General features: G+C 42.3%; 1 protein-coding gene across 1 annotated transcript; it reads right to left on the bottom strand.

Moving 5' to 3' along the window:
- Positions 1-2,406: 2,406 nt before the first annotated feature.
- LOC117748957 (dickkopf-related protein 3-like) lies at positions 2,407-3,151 on the bottom strand. The gene is made up of 3 exons (XM_034559115.1): positions 2,999-3,151; positions 2,723-2,897; positions 2,407-2,612 (listed from the first exon to the last, which is right to left on the bottom strand). The coding sequence occupies exons 1-3, from the start codon at positions 3,149-3,151 to the stop codon at positions 2,407-2,409; spliced, it is 534 nt and encodes a 177-aa protein (XP_034415006.1).
- Positions 3,152-9,434: the final 6,283 nt, after the last annotated feature.

Below are 9,434 nucleotides of genomic sequence, written 5' to 3'. Positions count from 1 at the left end.
GTCGCCGGGGTTGCGTAAGTGTGTGAAACGTGTGGTCTCGTTGGCCCGTTTTTATTGGTTAATATCATGGTGCCCGAAGCCTCTTTTATTTTAAAACTGTTTTCACATGTTTTATTTTGTCTGTTCTCAATGAAACTGTTTTTTCGAGAGAATAAAAATGGACAACGCACAAAGGGAAAAGCTAGATGTGCCTCCAGTGCAACAAATTAATGCAGAAATCGTTGTTTTTTTAACATGCGCTTCCATTCAAATGCCGCCACTTGCAAAGACTTAATGATGAGAGCTGTAAAACGATAGCCAAGTGGTGAGACACTAACGTCCTTCACGGAACAATTCAAGTCAACTGGAGGGGGCAATCTGCAGCCAATTAGCATTTGAATAGGGGAGACGGGGGCATTTGTGAGGAAGATACTGATCTGAGAACAGCTAGCGTTACAACCGGGAGCCGCGAGACTCCACCGTGTTACGTAACCGCGTCCGGCGGCCCAAGAAACGCGCTCAGTGTGTCAATTTTTAGTTTTTAAGTATTTACTTCCATCTTAACTCGAAAGGTGTCTGTAAATGGTTTCAATCAAAACATGCGGCAAAGTATCTGCACTTCTTAAACCTCTCTTTTTAATTGTAATTAAGTTACTTATTCTTCACAATAAGTAACTTAATTCCCCTGAAATTATGAATAAAAATGATTCAACTTTATTATTACAAAGTAATAAACCTCTCAATCTTAATATATCTTAATTGTAATCTATTGTAATTAAGTTACTTATTCTTCAAAATAAGTAACTTGATTCTCTGGATATTATAATTTTTTTCTTAAAATCATGAATAGAAATTATTTAACTTTATTATTACAAAGTAATAAACTTCTTTTTTAATTGTAATTAATTGTAATTGAGTTACTTATTCTGCAAAATACGTAACTTAAATCTCCTGATATTATTACTTTTTTTCTTCAAATCATAAATAAAAATTATTCAACTTTATTATTACAAGGTAATAAATCTCTTTATTTTAGTTGTAATTAATTGTTATTAAGTTACTTATTCTGCAAAATAAGTAATTTGATTATCTGGATATTCCTTTTTTTTTCTTGAAATCATGAATAATAATTATTCAACTTTATTATTAAAAACGTAATAAACATATTTTTTTAGATTGTAATTCATTGTAATTAAGTTACTTATTTTAACTGTCATATTTGCATGGGGGGGAGTTTATTCATCAAAGTAAACATAACAAACATGATCCATGAAACATGATTGTGACATGATCCCTTTATATATATATATATATATATATATATATATATATATATATATATATATGTTCACCACAAGAGAGCAGCAACACATTTTATTCTATTCTCTATGTTGCTTATGTGCATTTTATTATTGACGAGCGATTTTGGCAGCTTCAAAATAAAGTGATTTAAATAAAGAGATTTTAAATTACACAAATCGTTGCTTTTGGAAAAGATTTATTTGTATTCAATAAATTGAAAGGGAGCGTACACTGATATATATTTAATCAAAGATCACTAAATGCGTTAAGGAAGACGCTGCATGGCGTCGCTGAGCTACACACAGTAGTGCTTTTGTCAAAATTTACAAAATGAAATAATAAAAAAACTAAACAAAGAACATAGCATTTCAACATATTTGGCAATACATACAAAATATACAATCATATACAACATATTTGCATAATAAATAGCTTGAATGTGGACAGGGGGGGGGGGGGGCAACAAGATTTGGGCACTTGGCAGCTCCAACTTGTTCGTTCTGGGTGGTGAATAAAATCTCTCCTGAAAGACAAAAAAAAACTGAAGTAAGAACACCGTTTATTATCAGATAACTAACACAATACTTTAAACATCTTAAAGCATAAAAAGATGTCACTGAGATGCCTCAGAGGGTTTGAGGAGTTATTTAAAGATGTATCAAATATCATTGTGAAAGGAAAATATGTGTTAGAAAATAAACACAGTTATATATACTAACGGGACATGATACAATAATTCAGAAATGTCGTCACAAAAAATGAAATGCTTCTCCAAGGATTACATAGCAGCTTTTTTTGAGGGGGCGATTTGAGCTGTTTTACTGGCATCCCTAATTCGTTTTTATGTTTTCCAGCTGTCAGCAGCTCTCCTCTGTTTCCTTTGTGCAAAGCACCGTGGGACAATAGAGCACATCGAGAGCAGACGCACTAGGTTTGGGACACAGTTTAAGTCTTAAAATGTCATTTTTTGATGTTGTAATTAAGTTGTAAACTAAGTTTAATTTCTCTAACAAATTTAGAATTAATCAAATTCACCAAAACATTTCTGCTTTAGACCCGGACCCAGCTCCACCCCCTGGTGATTCCACCTGCACGCCACACCTGAACAAAATAATTCGTCTTGACTCACTCTCTCCGGCGCGATGCACCGTTTTCCCGACACAGGAGCCCCTCATCACAGGGGCAGATCTGGTTGATGCTGAACGCCAGACCCCCATCGGGAACGTAGCAGCTCTCGCCGCGGACCAGGCGCCTCTTGCACACCTGCTCGCCGTGGTGCCGCGCGCAGCACATGGACGCCCCGCAGTCCCTGTCCACTTTACACCTGGCACCTGGAATGGTAGAAGGAAATACACATCGGGGTTATTTAAGGTCCGGTTGTATTGAAACTCCTGAACGCACACACACGCTCTCTCTCTCTCTTAACTCTTTAAAAACTTACCTTCTTGCCCGTTGGGGATGCTGCGGTGGCACTTCCCGAACATGCAGCTGAGTCCGCGGACGCACTGGGCGTCCCTCCGACAGTAGTGGCCCTCCGCTCGCAGAGGGACGCAAAGGCCGAAGTGTCGGTCGCAGGAGAAACCCCGTCCGCAGGCCCGGTCGTGGTCGCACGCGGCCTGAGGAGGAAGACATTAAAACGTGTAACCATCAAGAACATGAAACTACGTGGAGGCTTAAAGAGAGGTATGATCCCCGTGCACAGTGTCCCGCGTCTTACCGCGGCTGCTTTGGCGACAGGCGGGCTTCCCCTGAGTGCCTTGGCTCCTTCTTTGGGGGGGCTGTGGGGCATGTTGAGCATCCAGGCCCATATGCGAGCTTCAGTCCAGCAGAAGCAGAGACAAAGGCAGAGCATCCGGAGATTGACAAACATTTCCGCAAATAAAGTAAATGAGAGCGTAAAGTAAAAGGAAAGGATGAGTCGAAAAAAAAAAAAAAACACCACAGCTTTAAAGTCCCAGTAAGTGTGTGGAGAATCAGGACTGCAAGGGGTTCAAGATGTGACCGTGGCTGCCTCCTCTTCCAGTGTGACTTTTATAGGTCACCGAGTCTTGGCTTGCCCCCCCCCTCCCCTCTCCCCTCCCTTCTCCACAGGGCTGTTTGTCCAAGCAACAGGGTCGGAGGAGACAATTAGTTGTTAATGGATTAACTAAATTGCCTGCAGCCAGAAAAATAGTGGCGAAATGACCAGTCGTGGTGGAGCAGGGAGAAAGGGAGAGGGGGGAGATGCTTGTGGGGGGGGGTGGTGGGGGGGGGGGGGGGGGGGGGGGCTGACAGCAGCTTCACACAATGAAGCCAAGACGAGCACCTCTGTGTGGTTATCTCTGCCAGACAAACAAACGAGGAGGACAAAGGCGGACAAACGCGCGACATGTTTCACTGCTCACTGAGTGACAAGGTAAAGCCCCTGTGCCCGCCCACCCCCCCTCCCCGCCCCAAACACTGGGCAAACACTCCTGGCCCCCGACCTCCACTGCCCCGTTGCCCACTACCCTATCCCCACTTCAGACCCCACGCTGAGAGCAATTTGCAGAAGTGCACCCTGCAGACGACCCCATGATCTCATTAAATGTAATTACCATCAGCCATTAGTTCTCGGGGGGAAGGGGGGGGGGGGGGGAGTGAGTGAAGGGGAGACAAGTTGCTTAAGGGACACAAACAGATTCATTTTTCCACTTTTTTTGGGGTTTAAGTTTCTTTTTAGTTGTCAAAAATAATTTATACCAACTATAATCCTACAAAAAGAGTTGGCAAATGTTCCCCCGGTGATTGCGATTGAAGCGAAAGGTCTGGAAGAAAAGCCGTACATCGTGAAAAACAAAAGGGAAACATAATCTGTAGAGAAAAGATGTTTCTCTGAGCGCGAGCGAGGCAATAAACAACGTGTCGGTCGTTCTTTTAAAACTGTGTACGACCTTCTTGAAAAGGTACCCCAGAAGACGGAAAAATAAATGAGGACTGCGAGAAGTTCATAACGCCGTGAGAGGATTTCATCGCATTGGTCTCATTTTTGTGCTCCTGTTGGTCCGAACACCACCTCTTAGTCTACCTAACTGCCATGTTTGTTTCCCCAACGTTCCCCAAAGTTTAAAACACAACCACGAAATGGCGTCTTTTTAATCGGCTCGTCTTTGTCAACCGTTTCCAAAACATCTCTTCGAACAGAACGGATGGAAAACGCCATCTGCTAGCGAGGTAAGGACTCCTCGCGAGTTCTACATCGGCCATATTGCAATGTTCTTACTCTAAAAGAATGACCAAATATGTGTCACTGAGAATTATTGGCCATCGAGGACAGATTTCCATCGCTGAGACACTCAATGAAGACCGGCACGGGACTCTGAGTCAGTTTGAAGTATTTAGCACAACTTTGAGAGGGTGCGTATTGTCTTTCTGGTTCTCCAGAAGGACTCAAAGCAGTTGTTATGTTTCAGCTCCCCCCCAAGTACTATAATATACACAATGTTGGACAAAAAGTTCCAGAACAAAACACAAAACTTCAGATGGAGGTTGGATAAAGCTCCTGGAATTTCATAGGCGGCGTGGAGCTGAAAACATCTGTAGAAAACATCAGCCTGCAGAAATCAATACCCATGCTTTCATTTGACCGTTAGTGTTGGCAAGGAGTCCGTTCAAAACTCCACTCGGCCAAAGTTTAACCACGAGAACCCGATTACTCACTTGAATTGAGAAGCACGACGGCGTTAAAGAGTACGTGGGAATAACACGTCCTCGTAATAACTGAATATCATTGGTTTTATTTTATGTTGGTGACCGTAAAGCCAATTAACAGCAATTGGCAGTAAATTAGAGCGATCAAATTCAGTAAAAGTACAACTGCTACTGACCTGCCGTTGAGCAAGGCAGCAATCACACATGACACGGCCTCTGTGATAATACATTCATGTTGACCTTAAGGGATTTTTACACTAAGCTGGTGTGCAGCATTTAAGTTACAACGTAATCTACCAGGAAAAAAACATCTATAATTGGATGAAATGTACAATTTATATTTGGTATATGTTATATATATATTTATATTATACCGTTTGCATTATAGTTTGTGGTTTGTACACCTTGTGCAGTGTTAATTTCTTGCATAAATTAGATTTAAACGTAGTTAGTCACGTCAAAAAAAGCTGCTTTAAAAAACAAAACATCTGCACATTTTAACAAAACACAAGCATTTAATAACTTGACGAGTGAACCGTATCCGAACCTCATCTCTAGAGCCCGTGATCGTATTTTGTCTCTAAGCTCCAGCGGCTTACACTTCATCTCATTCGGGTGGGGTGGGAGGGGGTTTCACAAGCCTCCAGGCCAACCAGTGGGCCCAGCATACCTCGCTCAATGGTTTTTATCAAGTAAGGATGAGCACATTTGCTTTTAGGAAAAGTCAGAGGCGATGAGTCTGAATGTAGACTGGAGAAGGGTTGTATTGTCCGTTATCATAACTTCTGTGTATGGGCTTAACATTAGCATTCATTGTGTCATTAGCATCCAGTGTGTTCTGGCTCAGACTTACAGGAGATGCCGGGGTAATTGCAAGTCATTTACACCACAGATTGGTTACGTAGATACCGCGGGGTCCGCACTCATCCAAGCTCCAGGTAGTTAAGTCCTTATCAGAACAAGCTAACACAGACTAATGACGTAATTGGCGGTCAATTAGAAGGCACAATAGCGGCGACTGGATCAATTAGCAATATGTAAATAAGCGCGGGATGGTGGTGTTGGTTCTGTCACCGACGGAGCATTCTTACGATTCAGATTTGTGTGTGTGTGAAGCTCTCGGCGGTACTGTGAGGGATTTAATAATATATGAATGGAAATGCTGTCCAACTCTGAGTCACACAGATTTATGATTGTGGTCAGAATATTTTGCAACTTTTCCTGTGTTTTGCAATTTATGAGCTGAATTAACTTCCCTAAACCAAACAGGCTTTTTTTTAAATCCTTTTTTAAAAATTATTCCCAGCACTGTTTTTCACAGCGCAAGAATTACAACTCCCACTCCCACTCCTTATCACGCTCCCCCAAACACGTATTCTTGTTCTACATTCGTAGTGACAGCAAGATTTCCCTCCTGTTATTTACCCAATGCCAAAAGCAGATAACTGTCTCCAAACACTCCTTAACATGGCCCCCCCCCCCAAGCCCCCCACCCCACCAGTGGTAATGACTCTGCTAATGACGTTCGTAATGAATGCCACAATCAACATTGCTGTGGGTCTTGCAATTAGAGGCTAACAAAAACAACGGGCAGGGTGATGTTTGTCCATTGTAATGGACCTCGACCCCCCAGCGGGGGCTCTGAATGGAGGAGGGCACGAGGAGTCTGCCTTCCCACCGCAAAGAAAAAACATGTCCAGTGCAGGAATGGACGGACGGTCGGGCAATCAGTGAGAGTATACGTGAGAGGGCAATGAGGGGGGGTCAATGTTTTGTTTCTTCGAGATTAAAAAAAACGTAGTTTTCAGTTTGCAACTGGAGAGAGAAAACGTACACAAAAGATGGCCGTTATAGGCTGGGTCTCATATCCAGCATTAGTGACTATACCTACGAAAAATACTGCTTCGTAATTCGTAGAAATCACACAAAATAATTGTGCAAGAGATGGTGTTGGGGGGTCTTTCACCCAGGAGGCCGCTGTTTGTTCCCCATGTAAAAGAAGTCAATGTGAATTTATTTGTGGCCTAACTTTTGTAGTTTCCTCTGAAGACGATACGTTTTGTGCATAACGAGCACACATTGACACGTGTTGCAAGACCTTTGTAGGAAAATGCACTGAAAATGTAGGTATAATTTTTCACGAATTTATGAGGATTCATTGTAGAAGGAGGAGGGGAGACGCGATATTTTGTCACGTCTCTCTTTTTGCACACGGAAAAGCGATTTGAATGTTGGATCGTCGTTTTTTTTACAGAAATGCTCATAAACATCAAGGATTTAAAAAACTAATCAACTAATCAATCTGACGAAGCTTACCGGTAATGTGAATGTCCGAAGTTCAAGCACATGGTGTTCTAACATTTAATCTTCCGACTTCCATTAAATCTGAATGGAAGTCGTAAACGAGGTGATGAATGCCTCTCGGAGGTTACCGGGCACACATTCCACACCGTCCACATTCAGATCCCTCCTCGGGAAGGGAAGTGAGGGTGGAAATGCAGCCGGTAAATGTTACACAAACAAAACATTTCCATTACAAGTTGAGCATTATACAACAACAACAAATCTGACTGTGCTTACGTTTTATTTTAAAGTAATGTAAAGCTTGTTTGGGATCGATAAGTGTAAGGAAAATGTTAAAAAATTGACAAATTTAACACAAACAAAACCACTGGATTGTGCAGAGTATTCATTTTTGGGACAAAAAGATCAATTGTTTTATTATATTATATGATTAATTATACAAAAATAATATATTATTTTAAGAATCATGGTTTTCAATCTAGAAAGTTTTCAATAGTTAAAAAGAAATCTGAATATTCATGGTTATTTAATTTAAACTGTATCACTTGTCTTGGTCGCTGACTCCCAACCACATCTGTCCTTTATTATTACTTAAACATTGTGGCAGTAATCCTTTAAAGACGCATTATGACAGAGGAGAGAAAGTAATGGTAATAAAACGGAGGTCTTTGTGTTTGGGTCCATAGGCAGAACAAATACTCTTACCTCATCGTTACGTACCACCGCAAATAAACCCGACCTGTCGTCAGATGTTTAAACTTGCATTTCTGGTGGGGTTTAAATAATGTTCCAGAAAAAGCTGTTTTCAATTGGAACAAGACAGAAGAGCGAGTCTCCCTCTGTAATGGGAAACAGACCCCAGTGTCTTCCTCTTTGTGCCAGGTTTAAAAGACAATACAATAAATAAAGGGGCAGGATGAGAAACTGGAGCAAGGGTCACCCGTGGCCAACAATCACAAATCAGGCCATCCGCCATTATTTGGGATTTTTTAAATCACTCAAGTATACACAGGATCTGACAGGAGAACATACTCTCTAGTCTTTTTATCACTGGTAAACACCCCTGTCCTGGTAAACACCCCTGTACTGATAAACACCCCTGTCCTGGTAAACACCCCCTGTCCTGGTAAACACTCCTGTCCTGGTAAACACCTGGTAAACACCCCTGTCCTGGTAAACACTCCTGTCCTGGTAAACACCTGGTAAACACCCCTGTCCTGGTAAACACCCCTGTACTGGTAAACACCCCTGTACTGGTAAACACCCCTGTCCTGGTAAACACCCCTGTACTGGTAAACACTCCTGTCCTGGTAAACACCCCTGTACTGGTAAACACCCCTGTACTGGTAAACACCCCTGTCCTGGTAAACACCTGGTAATCATCCTGTCCTGGTAAACATCCCTGTACTGGTAAACACCCCTGTACGGGTAAACACCTGGTAATCACCCCTGTCCTGGTAAACACCCCTGTACTGATAACAACCCCTGTCCTGGTAAACACCCCTGTACTGATAACAACCCCTGCACTGGTAAACACCCCTTTACTGGTAAACATCCCTGTACTGGTAAACATCCCTGTAATGGTAAACACCCCTGTACTGATAAACACTGCGGTACATTTAGCTGACCTGGAATTGATTTTCTATACCTCTGATGCCAATTGACTTTATTTTCCCAGTCCGAAGAATGACATCCCAATTCTATAGATGAACCAGCGATGACAAATTGGGTTCTCGGCGATGTCTCGCTCCTGTTGCCGTTTTCCAAAAACCTCTTCATCCCGAGGAGGGCGGCCTGTTCTGACACATTAAAATAGCCTTGTTGTGGTTTTAGTCTCGGCCTTCCCGACAATCAAAGGATAAATCTCCTCCGTCTCATTCGGGCCTCTGAGACCTTTTTTGGGTATTTGTCTCACCGCAAAGAAATTGCATCAGCGGGTTTGTTGCACCACGTCAGCCGCTGTTTAGTCAACATCTCATTCCCCACGAGATCCCGTGAGACGGTGGGTTGCTTCCTCTGGGTTTCCTCTGCGACGCGCGACAAGACGTTATTATTATTATTTTTTTTAACTTGAGTAAAAAGATGCATGATGGAGATGCAGCAGCCCCGGGGCGGAAAAACTTTAAACAGATTTTTTTTGTAGAAATGCAACTGGACGTTGGCCAATCACGTAAACCTGG

The sequence above is a fragment of the Cyclopterus lumpus genome, chromosome 19, assembly GCF_009769545.1.
Source record: "Cyclopterus lumpus isolate fCycLum1 chromosome 19, fCycLum1.pri, whole genome shotgun sequence".
Lineage (NCBI taxonomy): Eukaryota > Metazoa > Chordata > Actinopteri > Perciformes > Cyclopteridae > Cyclopterus > Cyclopterus lumpus.
The sequence above is the reverse complement of the archived record's forward strand: the minus strand, read 5'-3'. Positions and strand labels throughout refer to the sequence as shown.

Excerpts from the sequence above, each read along its gene's own strand:
- LOC117748957 (XM_034559115.1), bottom strand. The coding sequence starts at position 3,151 with ATGTTTGTCAATCTCCGGATGCTCTGCCTTTGTCTCTGCTTCTGCTGG. Across the intron at positions 2,898-2,998 it reads CTGTCGCCAAAGCAGCCGCG|GCCGCGTGCGACCACGACCG; the intron begins GTAAGACGCGGG and ends CTTCCTCCTCAG. Across the intron at positions 2,613-2,722 it reads CATCCCCAACGGGCAAGAAG|GTGCCAGGTGTAAAGTGGAC; the intron begins GTAAGTTTTTAA and ends CTACCATTCCAG.